Source organism: Scatophagus argus, chromosome 12 (genome assembly GCF_020382885.2).
Source record: "Scatophagus argus isolate fScaArg1 chromosome 12, fScaArg1.pri, whole genome shotgun sequence".
Taxonomy (NCBI): domain Eukaryota; kingdom Metazoa; phylum Chordata; class Actinopteri; family Scatophagidae; genus Scatophagus; species Scatophagus argus.
The window spans coordinates 17,278,812-17,294,413 of record NC_058504.1 but is presented as its reverse complement, the minus strand read 5'-3'; the positions used below and the strand labels follow the sequence as shown (position 1 = coordinate 17,294,413).

Sequence of the window (15,602 nt, the reverse complement as noted above, 5' to 3'; positions counted from 1 at the left end):
TAAGCACATGCTTTACATTCAGACACAAAGAGCTGCCTGTAAACCTTGACACAGAGAAACTGTCAGGCAGCAGACAAAGAAAATGGCAAAAAGTGCCTGCTTTTAATAGAACCAGCCTAAACACATACAGGCAGACAGGGAAAATTAAACACGCCTACTGATTAATCCAGGACAGAGTGGATCGTCACTGTTGTTCCTTGGCCTTTTGTCTGGTTAAATAGAGAAGCATAAAGACTGAAGTGTTTTGAGCTGCCTACATCAGAGCTGAATGCACCTCTCGAACATTCTGTTCTCACCTATTAGTTATAACAGCACAGTAATGAGTGGCTTACAAGCATCTGTATCACCACATACAGTAACACGATGCCATTTATGATTTTAACAGGATGTCATTTGTGTTTTTTTTATGCTTTTTACAAGAAACAAGCAAAAGTAAGTACAATAAATAAATATAATATATAGTACATAAGTGGAGTTCTGTTTTATTCTTTAATGGAAATCTTTGTTTATTTTATTAACACCATTTTTTAAAAGTCTTCTTTTTGAAATATGCCATTGAGAAGCATAAACAAGCGTTAAACAACTTTACCAGCTCCTTTATTATTTCATTAGAACAACAATGCCAATCTAATGTAGGCTACCAAATAACTAGCTGTTGTTAGCAGCACCAGCTAGCTAGCTTTTTGATGGAGTCAAATAATTTTTTCTAGGCCTTTTTATGACAAAAGTTGACTTCCTTTGACAGTTTCCAACTAGTCTTTCCAAAACAGAAATAGCATAGCAACAATTAAATCAGAGATTTTTGGCTCTACCGCCCATCTTGCCTACATTGTTTTCTAGGATCCTCTGATCTCAGTAGGCCATGCATTTGCAGCCATAAAATTAGACCGTATTTGCATTTGACACAGCTGGAAATTGGCGTGATTTCGGTGTCGCCTCTTTTAAGACACTTTATTTATAAATTGATTCCTGCTGTAGCATAACAACGAATTAATTAGCTGTAGCCATAGTTTTTTGAAATACAGTGAAAGTGACACACGTGAACAAATTGGCCTATATAAAACAGGCTATTTCCATTGGTCTAATCCTCATAAGATATTTGTCTAATAAATGTTATGTTTCACTCTTTTAGAAAGTTAGTTAATTGTGGTTTAGTTAAGTATAATAATTAAAAATAAATATTAAGTAAATATTTATTCTCCTTATCAATCAGGAAGGCCCAGTTGTATGAGCAAATAACACCGTGCTTGGTGCACAGTCACAGGGGCTACAAACAAAGATTAGGCTACAGGTGCTACTTGCCTTGTTCGCCATCGAGCTATGCTGGCTTGTGAACTTGGATTATTAGCATTAAAAGGAAGAACAGAAACACTTTAGGGTTCCATTGAAAAACACAGTTTAACCAAATACTGAACTAATATCCAGCTGTGACATAGTCGTACTTGAAAATTTACATTATACTTCCACAGTTCAGAGGGAAATACGTTTTTCAATTATTCAATTATTCAACAATTATTCAAAAGCTGAATTAAGATTAAACCTAATTTAAAGCTCAGCTAACAGTAAAGTGCTGCTTGCATGTTAAAAAAAAAACCTAATATTATATCAGTTTGCATAATGACTATTTTTACTTTTGACTTTTGTAGCCTAGTTTAGCCTATGTAAAATTTGGATTTTCATTGAGTGGTATTGTTTTACTTAATAACCTGAAGAATAATCCATCTTTATAAACATATGCCGAAGTCACCGCTTATGGGTCCTTATCATATTTTGATACTGTCCAATTTATGGTGCTTAATACTGATTTATGAAAACTGTGCTGATATTACAGGGATGTGATAGTATGAACCTACATTACTTGGAAATGGGTTAAGAAAAAGTGCAAAAATACAGGTTGTAAATGAGCTTGGGTCTAAATAAATAAATGAGCACACACTCACATGCAAAAACACAAATGTTCTCACAAAATCATTTCTCGATAAAAAGCTCATTTTCTCAAATCCCAACAACATCAGTACATGTCCTTTGAAGTTAGAGCAGCAGAGGAACTCGTGACACTTTAGGAGATACATCAACATGCGCCTCCATGTGTTAATACATGCTGTGCTAACTAGAGCAACTAGGTCACCCAAATTTTCAAGGGGAAGATGTTTCCTTCGAGGCAGCATTCGGCAGGGTGAAACATTCACTGTGTTGGTTTTCAAGACAGCAAGCAGATTCAGCCATCCTGATCACTACGCTGTGGAGTGCCATACACGCTAACCGATCTGTGGTGGTTTTCTAACGCTGCCACACTGACTGCCAAACAGTGTTTCATCAAAGATACAAAAAGAGTCACCTTGGAAAGACTTTGTAAGAAAATGATGATATTTGACTCAAGTCCTTGGAGGATATGAGTCCTTAAAGCTGTCACCCTCACTGTTGACCCTAAGGAAATCTTTCACCACCTGAAACCTGTTTAAAAGAGAACATAAAAAGTACTGATCCATGTCTGTGTGCACGTCAGTGTGGGTTAGGTATCCCAAAATACCTTTTGTCAAGTTTCAAGTGAAAATTGTTCCTGTGGTCAAACAAATAAAAGTCAATGTTATTGCAACTAGTCACATTTTATCCGTAGGAAAACGGAACTTCATGTTTTTACAGCTGATGATGAAATACAATGTGTTTTACAACTGGCTCCTTTGCAGTCAAAGATAGCATGAACAGAATCGCTGGAAACAGCCGCCTTGTCCTTTTAAACAGTCAGTGAAAGGTCTTGCATCAACAGAGACTGCTTTCCCCTGAGCAAAACAAATGCAAATACTGTGCAAATGTGCATGAACTCGTGTGTGGTCAAGCCCACATACAGAGACGTACACATAAATCCAAAGCACACACACTCTCACCAAAACACTTTCGCATTCAAAGATTTGCCACAGGAAATAAGCAATATGCAGATTTATTGTGACATTCTTTCTGGCTCTGTTAGGTGTACAATGAAATCAATAATTATTGCAGATGCAGTATCTGGCTTTGAGAGAAGAACACTCAGGACAATGGGCTTCATCCTGCATAAGGCACAGTGGAATCGCCAGGCAGAAAATGGTAAATGTCAGGTAAATGCCTGTGGGAGTAGGTATCCAGTACCTACATTATGTACCGGTGAGCACCCATGTGCAGTATGCAGGCTTGATTGAGATTTTCTCCCTTTTGATATTTGTGTAAGGTAACGGCAAAGCGAAAATATATTTTGTAAATGTCACAAGATGGAAGCCAGGATAAAAATGGAGTGTTGCACATAGCTATAATTTCTTTAACCTTTAGCAGCTCAATCAAGGAGAGATGGCTGCTATTTCTCTATAGCACCCCTTGAAACAAATAATCCCATTCAGAACTGGGAGCATTGCAACACAACATCTGAAGAGAGCGCTTGAGAGAGCTTGACATTGACAGACCACACTAATATGTGTCTGTCCAATATGGAGTTACAGCCAGGACATAATTTGTATAGATAATCTTTAGTTGGTTCATTTATTTCATACAAAGATGGAAAAAAACACATCATGCTATTTTTACACTTTTTTAAATAAACATTTAACAAAGAAACTATACCATTGTTTGTTAGTGAGCTTTAGAGATGCTTTTAGATGTTTTTTAAGCTATGAACAGATCCAGGCTAACTGTTTCCGGTCCTTATGCTAATCTAAGCTCACCCATTTGCCAAAATGTTGAAATATTATTGAGTGCACATCTGTGTTTAGGAGGGGATGGTGACATTAGCAGTTTTTCTGGTTCTCATCTAAACTTTATGAACAATTCTGAATGAGCTTCTCATCCTGGTCGCTACAGTATAGAAGTGTACATCATCACCATCCTGCACTTATACATAATGTATGTGTAGTTTAAGAGTTTAAGAGACAAGAAGCTCTATGCCTGTCCATGACCTAACCTGTCTCTGCTGGTTCAGAGCTTACAGTGATAATATTGACATTATCTTCTCATCTCCCCTTGTTAGTCCCTCTGGAAAGCTCAGAAAGTCGACCTCAGTGTCTCTAATTTCAGACGCTTAATGAGATTTTTAATTGGTGACCTTTTGAGAATGGTTTCATGCCACAGCTCATGAGAGCACTCGAGGGGAGCCAACACATACCACTCATACTCACACCAGGATCCTCCATAACAGTCGACAAAAGGTCTAATATTTACCTTTACCCACAGATTGATTGATCAATAGATCAATTGATAGATAAATTGCAATTTTGAAAACACTGGAGAAAGCTACTAACAATAAGTTTTAATAGCTCTTGACATTCAGCGTATGTTCATTCCAGTATAGGAAGTATATGGAGATGGTAAAATGAAAACATAACACTTTGCAACTTGACCACAACACAAACTCCCTCAGCTGCTCTTCTTCAAACTTCTATCATTGTTATGTATGACAAGAGAGTGGCAAAGAACAAACCTGCAACAAACAAACGTTGATGTTGCAGACAGAAATATACTGTATGTAGGTGGTGCCTTGTGTCTCTTTGTGTACCAACAACCAAAGCTGATACTCAAAGCACTAGGCCTGTCACTTTTTTTCAAAAATACAACTTTGAACAAATTTTAAACGAATAAATTTAAATACAATTCATTTAATGAATGCCCCACCTCCCAACAAATGATGATGGTTCCCATATACTTCATCACCTAATTTACTCTAAAATGGAACCATAATTTACAAAAATTGTATGATTCTGGCAATCGAGATCATAAATTCGTTAGGCCCCCTACAGGCCATTAGACAGAATGGAGATTTAAGGCACTTTCGCGCTGGCTTCACTTTTCGGACCCAGCGGCTGGCTGTATTTTATACAGTCAATGATAACAAGCTAGCAGGTGATTCTGCAGATTTTTTGTCATTGTAGAATAAGATAGCTGCTTTGTACAAAGACTGCAAACAATCTTTACCTAACTCTGCCCTTACTCTGCTTACTCTGCTTCTCAGATGCTTTCATATCGTTATTGTCAGCTCAGGACAGGTTTGCTTGCTAGTGTCCTCATTTGCTCAGCAAACAACATTCCATGCTTAGTTTCCTGACAGGGGATGCAATAGATCACGCTGAGTGCATTTTGAGAGCGCCCCCTGCTGGATCACAAACCAAACAGTCTGTTGCGTATATACACGCAAAATTTTGAATTCGAACAGGACATTAGAGTTAGGATATTAACTTTTTCTTTCATGTAAGTACAAATGTTTGAATAAATAGTGACAACCCTGCTGCGACTGTAATGTGTCAAAATGGGAGACCTCAGTTTCTTACCGTGGTGAAATATCACAGCCCTGCTGCATGAAGGCCCCCAGTGAGAACCAAAGAGAGTTGAAGATGCCAAACTCATTGGTCTGCTCAGGACTCTGCTGGTTGGTGTTCTGCTGCGCTGGTGTCTGGCCCTGCTGCACCCCATTGGTGGCTGAAGCTTGGGTGGGAGACTGTGGCTCACCTCCTTCCTCGTAGTCCTCGGCATGCCACTCATACGGGCTGAATCGACTGACAAGGAACAAGACAACACTGACGCCAATGTAGGCAAACACAATGCACATCCAGATCTCGTAAGCCAGCGGGTCCAGGAATGAAAACACGCCAGGTTTGGACTTGGTGGGTTTCTTGATCATAATGGAGATGCCCAGGGACATGAAGGGCTTGGAGAAGTCAATCACTTCTTCACGGACTAGGGTGATGGTCAGAGGAGCCACGGCCACATCCGCTTTCTGTGGGAGGGACACAGAGGCAGCCAGGCTTGTAAACAGATGCACACAGCATCAGTATTCTGTCCATCTTTTATAGTCTTATTTGTTATTGGAAGAAGTGCAGTATTGTGCAAAACAGGGTTCTTTGTCAATACACCTAGAGCAAGTAAAGCCGCTATGAGTAGAATTTCTTAGCCTCGCAAGCCAGGTGGTGATGGTCAGTCAGTCAGTCAGACCACATCAGCCACACTTTGTTCACTGCTTTAACACTTTATGCTGCAAAGTGTGTATGTCAGCATGCTGACATTAGAATTTAGCTTCAAAGCATCATTGTGCATAAATGCGGCCTCACAGAACTCCTAGTATGGCTGTATACTTTTAACCTGTTATGTAAATGTAGCATTGTTGAAATGATTCTCATGGCATACAATACGTTTTAGTCTGCAGACAAAAAGCAGCAGTCACAATGAAAATTAGTGCAGTGTCCCTGGCTTGATGCATGTAACACCACCACCCCCCATGTGCCTCTTCTTTGGGAAAACCCCAGAAAACTTTGCTCACTCACCCCATACACCAGTTCTCCCACCATGCCGTTCCACATCTTGGTGTCAGGATCTCTGGCTCCGTATTTCCCATCTGAAACAATCTTCAGTTTGTACTGGTAGCCCACATGTTTGGCTATCTCTGCTGCCAATTCGACAATGTAGCCCTCGTACTTATCATTTCCCACCAGCTGCTCATGGTTTTTCTTCAGCATCACATATGGAGACTCCTGTCGGATGTAGGACATCCATGAGTAAAAACAGATTTTTCCCTGCAATCATCAGTTTTATTTCTTTCAGTCATACCTGGTGTCAAAAATGATGAATACAGAAAATTACTGAACAGATTTTGAAATAATTTCACTGCTGTGAAAACAAAATGTACACAGATATGCATCATTTCTTGACACAGGCTCTTGAGTCTCTGAATATCATAACTATTACAGCAGGACAGTTTGTTAAGCTAATAAAGTCAAAGACATCATTATGGCTGCTAATAAAGCTTTAGTATGTAGTTAAATTTGACATTACTATCTAAAAATTTGGGAACGGTTATGGATGCATTTTATGCTTCCATGCAATTCATCACATATTTTTAACCACTATGTCATAGTTGAGCCTTTGGAAAAAATGAGAGGTTCAGAAGAAAAGATAATTATATAATTTTACAAGGTATTATTTTGTCTTTGTTCCTTGAAGGTGTGGTGTATAATTCAAACACAAAAGGTGCCTTAGTATGATCATTACCATAGCACTGCCACAATGAAAGGAGTGTTGATAATACTGTTAAAGCTAAGAAGTGATCAGGTCTTAGATGAGGTGTTGGTGTGTGTGTGTTTCAGCCATACATGAAGCCGAAGCGGACACTGCCAACCTCTGCTCCAGGGTGAGGCCGTTCTTCTTGTTGAATCGTACCAACATGTGTACATCTCACACTGATTGGGTATCCAGAGAAATTACAGTTGACATGGCACCTGGGGTCTTTCTTTACTTTGAGAAAAATGTATTTCATATGAAATTCCACTCAACTCAGTCTGAATTGTCCACCCCTTGGAGGACCTCAATTCCCACAAGTTGTTATGTGTGCTTGCTTTTATTGTGTGCTGAGCTGAACAAATCCTGCCATCATATTTCACCGGGGTCTAGAGATGGGGAGGGGGGAAGGGGGTCCTCTGAGTGTTACAGTTATCTGGGTGCTCCTGCTCTTTATGGTTGAGGTGAAGATAATCATTGTTACACATGGAAACCCTTGTCCCACTGGTAGAGAAACGGCACCCCAGGGAGACAGCAGTGAGAAAACTCTGCCATGCAATGCTTCAGCGGCATGTGCACTTTCATTCACGGACAAGGACAGATACACACTTGTGTGAGTAACGCGTGCCATCACACAAATAGACACACTCACATTTGAACATCGGCGCACACATGCACATGAAGACATGACATGGCATACAGAAGGTCCTCCAGGACTCGGTCTCATTGACCTCGAACAGCTCAACTGAGAGCCGCTGTCACTCAGCCATGTTAAATGTAATCCAGACACACACACACACGTCAGAACAAGAACACATTCCCAACACACGCTATGTGCGCAAATGCAAATACACACCAAAGCTTATGACATGATAAAGTGCATGGAAATTAGTAATGTTTCATTACATTTAAAATAGTAAAAATCAACCTATTTTTTTTTTTTTATCTGAGGACAACTAAATAGACCCTGAGGGAATTTTGGAAATTACGTAACTTGCTCTTGCATGATGCCATTTGTTGATTTAAGCCTGTTAAAATAACTGTACTTATTTTTAGGGATGCACAATATATATTAAATTATCAGCCCACTGATGTGAAATTTATATTAGCAGTCTATTGGCAGATAATGAAGACATAGTCGATAAATAGAGACAATATTACAAAGCCAAATCACTTACACTGATTTAACAAGCACAGCATCTAGATGCTGCAATACATGGCTGAAATTTGCAGTACATGTTCCACAAGGGTAACCAACTCACCAACTTCTAAATTCTAAAATTCTGGTCATGGCCTGGTTTACACACACAATCCTGAAGACACAGAGCTCGAGTGCTCCATGAAACATTAAGCTGTTTCACTTCTTCAGAGCTACTTTTAAACAAGGCCTGAGGCTGTATTCATATTAACATTCTGAGAATACTTTAAGAGAACTCCTAACTTAGTCTAAAAGTTTCTAGCAAGGAAACGTCTCAGAACAACTGTGACAGAGAAGGTGAGGTTTATCCAGTTGCTAGGTATAACACATTCTGTTAAAAGCTGTGATATACATGAAAAAATATAAATTCACTTAATGATATTGGCCATAATATGCATAATATGGACAGTGAGATCAATGGGCCTAATCACAGAATTACTCTGAGGCATGGTGCAATTATGAAAACTATCTTAATACATTTTCAATATCTGTAGTGAATAAATTATGAGCCATGTTATGAAAGAAGCCTACAAAATATTTGAAAGACCTACTTTTATGTCTAGTCACATGCTGATCGTTGTTATATTTACTTGCTTACACATTTATTTACCATATTGGCCATTTTAGTGCTTGATCTGTTTGATATTGCCAAGCAAAAAACACTTCAAGACTCTTCTTTAAGAGCAAAGACGCTTGTAAATAACTTTTATCTTTACCAGGATACAGTTTTACCTTCAAGGGGAAAGTCTGGTGTCATTATTCTAAGACATTTCTTCAAATTTCATCACTAGGAGCAACCCATTGCAGTCATAAGAGCAACTCTTAGTACATACAGAGCATATTACAACTCATAGTGCATACACGCACTATGTATGCACAGGGCAGCAGGGATTGTATGAAAGCACAAAAGTGATACCTTCAAGTTGGCAAAACAACACATTCCTTCAAGCAAGGAATCAGCAAGTACAGAAGTTACAAGGAATGAAAACTCTACTGCTAGCCCACAGCCCAATAACTGTTCACACCTTATCTCTTCTTAGGTTCCAAGACAGAGAACCAATTTATCTTCCTAGAAAAGGGGACACTGATAGGAGATTATGTCAGAGAGAGTTATTTTAGGTCCACACTCTTGGGAGACTGCAACCTTCGGGTTTAAATGAGGATTTTCACACATTTTTTTAATTAGATGCCAATAGACTACAAGTTAAGTTTTACATAGTATACCCAAAGCTTCCAACCTTTTCTGTCTCTTTTTGTGCTGATAAACATCCTGTCATCAACACCACCTGTTATTTTCCTGATGTGTTGACTGTTCAATTTACTTTGAATCATTTTAAACTCGATGTTACTCATTATTAATTTTGTTTTGAAATGTTATTTATTATTCATTCAATTAAATATTAAGTGTTAATTAACGGCAATCAAATGTTAAGGTTAGCTTGCAAATGTACTACTACCACTCGAAGAGTGAAGAGCTACCATTTATCCATTATCTTGAGCTATTTCAACCAGTTATCCACTGTATTTACCTAACTCTTTGAACTGTTAGTTGTCTATTGTTTGGCCATTCATTTTAGTTAACGGTTTCAACTTCTCTGCTTGCTTGCCATCTAGTTTTTACTGCAGAGTAGAGTTTAATTGTTGAAGCTTACTCATTATGTGGATATACTATCTTAACCAAATCGTAATTTCTGTCCAAAAAGTGTTTTTTTCTGCATCAGGACTGAGATTAGGCTGAGAAAAAGTTGGTATAATTTGGGAGTATTAACACATTATTCAAACTGGCTCACTCACATTTCTAGGCCTGTACACCAGCCAGATAAATGTAAAAGTAGACTAAATTAGCAAGTTTTATGAGGTGACATTTTTGTAGCCCTTTGTTATCCAGTTAAAACCGGTATAAACAGACTGTGTAAGCAACACAGCTCTGTTGTAATTAGCTGAATTGTTTGTGTTAGCTTTATTGCTGGAGGTTATTTAGACAGAACCACTCACGATTGCAGCCTTCTCAGCACCAATTTGTCGAAACCTAAGTGATTCTTTCTTCCAAGTGGGAAATACAGTTGGCATCAGACAGCCCCCATACCTTAATTACAACTAAGACGCTGACATGAACAGTTTTTCATACTCGGTTGCTTGTACTTATGGTCGGAATGATATGTCATGAATGCAGCGTTACCTGATTGACATTGGTAGTGTCAGTATATACTGTTGTTGTGTTGGCCCCGACTGAAACCCTTGCACACATTGGACTGCACCAATGCTTTTTTTTTTATTATTCTTACAATGTCTCTTAGCTCCATCACCTGCAGAAAGCCTTTATCTTTATGAGCAGTGAATCTGTCTTAAGGGAAGTACATACCAGTAGTTGAAACCCTTTACCCCATTGACCCTCCCACTGGCAATCGGCTGCACACACATTGCCCTGCTAGACCCAAAAGGCTGGTGCAGAATTGCTAAAATCAGCTTGCTTTTTGGGGGTTTTTTTGTCCCCACAGCTCATCCATATATTGGAAAGCTATGTCTGCTACAAACTGAACAAGTGATAGGCATTGATAAAATAGATTCCTTCTTATATTCCAGGAATACAAATAGAACAAATGCTGGCATATACAGATGTTTCCATATTCTCTGATGTTTTGAACAAGACCTGATATATATTACCCTTTGCAGCCAGGTATTACCAAACCATGTCTTGACAGGCTAAATGCAGTGTTAGCTAGACAGACCAAATTCTTGCTGCCCTGTTCTCAAACCTTCACAGAGCCCGGCTGCTCCATGTTTGTTATATAGGTCAGGGCACTTACATCATCCTGGATGTATTGAACACCCTGACATCTGAGCCAAATAAAGAACATGGGAGGACAGAGAAAGGAAAGACACATTGACATTTCACATCCTCAGAGATTAATGTTCTCCAGTGCTATTTTATACTGTATAACTATTAATATAATGAGATATGTTCATTCCTGGACACCAGACAATTTTTCTTTTGTTTGTGCCATCTTCCCAGCATTTTCAGCGGAACGCTGCAAGTTCATAAGCCAGTGTTCCCAAGACAAAATTCTGCCAAAAACAGCATTTCTGATTCTGGGCAGGCACTCGTCAGAGAGCATGGAGTTGGGGAGGGAAGGAAGGGATGGAGATATAATCACAGTTGTCTGCTGAATTCTTTAAGGGGCCTGAATTTCCAGGAACTCTATTATAAAAGAAAACGAAAAATGTCACACTGCCTACCTCCATCTCTCCCATCTCACCAGCCCATTCTCCCACAGATCCCTCAACTTCTCTATTTTATACACTGACTTACCAAGATAGTGGTCACTATGTAAGTTCTGTTCTGCAGGCCGTAAGTGTCGTTGCTGCCTCTCATGAAGCTGGCGGTAGTCACATACTTCTCATCTTCATTCCAGTAGCCAACCTAAGATGAAGAGAACGTGTCACAAACAAGCCTGTTTTTACTGCTATCATCCAAATTTAAATTGATGAAGTAAATGTGAAAATTATTCACTTTCATTTTGTGACTTCCATATCATTCCTGTAAATTCTGTAAAATTAACATTAACGTTAAATGGGAATGGGAAAAACTTTTTTCCCAGTCAGAAGTGCTACTGGCATTGAACCCACTGAAGGTTTTATTCTAGCTTAAATATATATTTTTTGCAAACACATGTCAGCAGATGACCTATACCTAGGAATTTATCAACTGGAAAACACAGTGGGACCATTGTGCTTAGCTTTACCTCATTGAAGTTCAAATTCAATCACAAAATGAACATTATACATGTTTTTCTGAGGGTCTAGGCATTTTCTAAAAAAGGGCCCATTTGGAATCACTATAACTGGTCAAGATGAATAATATTTTACCTGAATCAGTGCTGTACTGTATGTGGGGACATTTTTAAGGACTGTCTAGAGCAAGAACAATTCTTGAGCAAGAATAAATCGTGGACTTGTTCATCATTCTATGGGCTTACCTTCTTGGGTCCAGAAGGGGCAAGTTCCATGATGCTAACAGTGTAGTTGGTTCTGCGGCCTTTCTCATTGAACTGGATGTGACCAGTTAGGCCATCTATACGGACCTGCAATAGAGTCACATATATCGAATAAGTCACTTACAGACAGATGGGCAAATAGTGGCCGTCGTGAATTCTATTATTCATGCAGTCCAATTTTCATCATGTCTACTCTGGCAGCAGACATTTGCACTTTACGCTTACATGCGATGAATGTTCAGTATGCTTTGCATGTGTTTGTATAGATGTCATTTGTGAATGTCCACACTGCTTGGGTCCCTACGGAAGTGAATGACATGTGATGTCCGTGTATGTGTACATTGCGGTGTGTTTGTCTTGGCTGTGTGATGGAGTTAATTGAGCGAACACGGCTTCAATCTCCAGTCTATCCGCAGGCAGATGGCTAGATTGACTCTGAGCAGGCCTCTGCACAGCCACTCTGCAGACAGAGCCTCAGGCTGCACACACACACACACTCGCTCACATGCCTTTATACATATAGCCTGACAAATACAGTTTAGTGCACTAGTTATACTGCCATGCATCTTTGACTTTTAATTGCATTTTTAATTGACTGTATTTCTGTATCACATTTTTTGAAATGCTATTTTAAATGTTTAAAAAAGTGTGTTTCTCGATATGTCTGTTTTTACATGCATGAGTGTTTCTCTGTCTCCTTGAAATCAAGAAGTCTCACAGTCAGTCCAACATTTCTATTTCCATTGCCAAATATTACATTTCTAAACTCAATTGCTGATGTCATATTCTATGATCCTCACAGCAGAGTGTTATTGCCTGCAGGTTTTGTTTACCAGCCACAATGTCACATTTGATACTGGAGAGCTCTCCTACGACTTAATGTGAACTTTACACGACAGAATGAGACCTAATCTGTTCAGCCAGCCCCGACTCAGGAGCTGTTAGCCAATGTGCCACTCAAGAATTTACACAACTGTGTGTGTGTGTGTGTGTGTGTGCGCGTGTGTGCGATTGTGCGGCTCTACAGATGTACATGCATGTGCACACATTAGCATGTTCCTGTGTATGCAGAGTGCAGACCTGCTGCAAGGCTCTCTGGATGTCTATGCCTTGTCCCCACGGAGCTGGTGGGTTAGCAAGACACTCTCCAGCATTGCCCCTGCGAGAGATGTCTATCCTCTGTCTCCTTAAATTCTGGAAAGCTGTGGACATGACTTTCACCCCGTCATATGTTAGTGCCCCTGTGTACTGTAAAAAGACAGCAGACAAAAGAAAATAGAAGAAAATAACAAATATCTTTCAAATATCTTTGAAAAACACACAAATGTATGAATTTGAAACCAATCCTCTATCTCAGCTGGTTAGACAGTCGTTATGCCTAAAAACGAATTATCATTAAATAGCAGAGATCCTAGACCTTAACTACCGATCTCAGATAGAGTCAAGGGTTATCTGTCCACCAAATTTAATAAAAATTCTTTCATAACTTTATCCAATATACTGCTGACAGTCCCAAACAAACTAAATGACATGGGAAATAACATGACAGAGGAACTCTTAGCATATCCTGCCATCCTTAACAACTTTTTGTATTAATGCTTAAAGAAGAAGGAAAACAATGGAAGAAAAGGAAGACACATCAAGAAGAGCAAGAAGTAGTACTTTGAGTCCACTTTTGGGCATTTTGGAGTCTTTGTTGTCAAACTCCATCCACTGCTGGACAACACGGCTGACGCTGGGCTCCGAGTTATTGACGAGCTGGAAGCCAGTGATGTTCGCCCCACCTTTTCTCAGGTCTGTCAGGTCAATGTCCAGAAAACCCTGAGACAGGGAGAGGACAGGTAAAGTGGTGAACTGAGACATACAGGTAGGAAAGGAGATTCAAATGTAAATAAAATTAGGACTTCTAGTTACGTGAGTGCTGAGAGGAATGTATAGTGAGCACTGAACCAGACTGGTCAGTGCTCACTATCCACTACGACTACGTAAAGACCCTGTTGGCATGAAAACTCATGTGAGTCTAGTTGTCTAGTGCAGCTATTCAGTGCATGGGTGACAAGATCAGTGGTTCCAAACCTTTTTAGGTCCCTGATCCCTTAAAACAAATCAGTGCCTACTTGGAAAAGTCTATAGAGTGATTACTTCTTATTTAATTTGAATGGTTTTCAGAGACTGGAAAAGGTCAAAATATCCAGTATTTTACAAGACCCACCCCCAAAAAACAAATGATTCTTTACATTTAGAGAAGTTGTCCCATTGAGCAGACTTCATCTCTGTCTTTCCTGAGAGGGAGGAATGGTAGGTAAGAAAAAAAAAAAACTCATCTCATGGTGGAAGCTGGCCGTAGCTAATCTCTAACAGACGGAGTTCTCATAGGCTACTGTTAACAATAGCAGGATCAAAACCTTATAGGCTACTGTGAACAATTCGAGGTTTGCCACAGGCAGAGTGGAATGGAGAAAGAAGCGATTTACTGTAATTGTATCTCCTACTTGTATTTTTTTCCCCTGACTGTTATGTGGGGACGGCTCTTTTCCAGAGAGGGAGAAAGGCCGAGAGAAGGAGAGGCACATTCAGTCTCTCAGCAGACAGCTTGTCGGCGTGGGGAGAAGAGGAGGCAGACAAGTGGGAATGGGTGGGTGTAGAGACAGAGCAGGAGACGAGAAGAACACATTTGTCTGTGATTTCTCTGAGATTTAAGAGCAAACTTTTGACTGATGAGAAGAAAAGCTGCCTCTCTAGATGGTGTCCTGCTCGTCGGGCATCATTCTGACAGCACACACCTTTCCATCCTTTCTCTTTCTTCTCTGCTCTGGTGTCTGCTTCATATCATTTGAAGCCTCGGCCCTCTCTTGGCCACATGTCTGCCTGAAACTCTCACTGGTTTGCTTTCTCCAGTCACCATATTGTGTAGAAGTGACTAGCTGTTAACTAGCATTCAAACTATTTTGTGCTCCTCCAGTTTTGGGGAGGGTCCACATGGTGACAGGTACAAAATGAAGGCGAACTCAAGCTACAGGAGACGAATGCAAGGAACGAAGAGAGGTGGTATTCAGTTCCCCAGCACTCTCCTCCTTCCCACGGTCACCCTAATGTAGCTTTGCGTGTTGCCAGGTGTCCATATTCCCCAGCTGAACAGACAGAGTTATGTCTTTTTTTCTGCTCCATGTATGAGCTAATGCAGTGCAGTGAGCTGAAGACGTTACTATAGAAACGAGCTGTTGCAAGTGCTGGACATAGACGGGGGTATTTCTGACAGATATTTTAAGATATTTTAACATTTAAGTATTACGTCAAACTCTTTTACTTTTCTGTATCGAATCTTTTTCAGATTCACACAGACAGCGGCATGCACACAGTACAAACGAGTGAGTAAATTCGAAACATTTCTGAAAAAGTTT

General features: G+C 39.7%; 1 protein-coding gene across 6 annotated transcripts in view; it reads right to left on the bottom strand.

The window, feature by feature from the left end:
- The window catches only part of gria1a (glutamate receptor, ionotropic, AMPA 1a), a 63,987-nt gene that overhangs the window by 21,599 nt on the left and 26,786 nt on the right, over positions 1-15,602 (bottom strand). For all 6 annotated transcript variants that reach the window (XR_006844890.1, XR_006844889.1, XR_006844891.1 and 3 more), the window contains exons 6-11: positions 13,864-14,022; positions 13,282-13,449; positions 12,184-12,288; positions 11,517-11,627; positions 6,279-6,485; positions 5,289-5,734 (exon numbers count right to left, since the gene is read on the bottom strand). Coding sequence is in view for 3 of the 6 variants with exons in the window: in XM_046406207.1 (XP_046262163.1) it covers positions 5,289-5,734; positions 6,279-6,485; positions 11,517-11,627; positions 12,184-12,288; positions 13,282-13,449; positions 13,864-14,022 (1,196 nt within the window). In the remaining 3 variants the exon portion in view is untranslated. The remainder of the gene's footprint in view (positions 1-5,288; positions 5,735-6,278; positions 6,486-11,516; positions 11,628-12,183; positions 12,289-13,281; positions 13,450-13,863; positions 14,023-15,602) is intronic.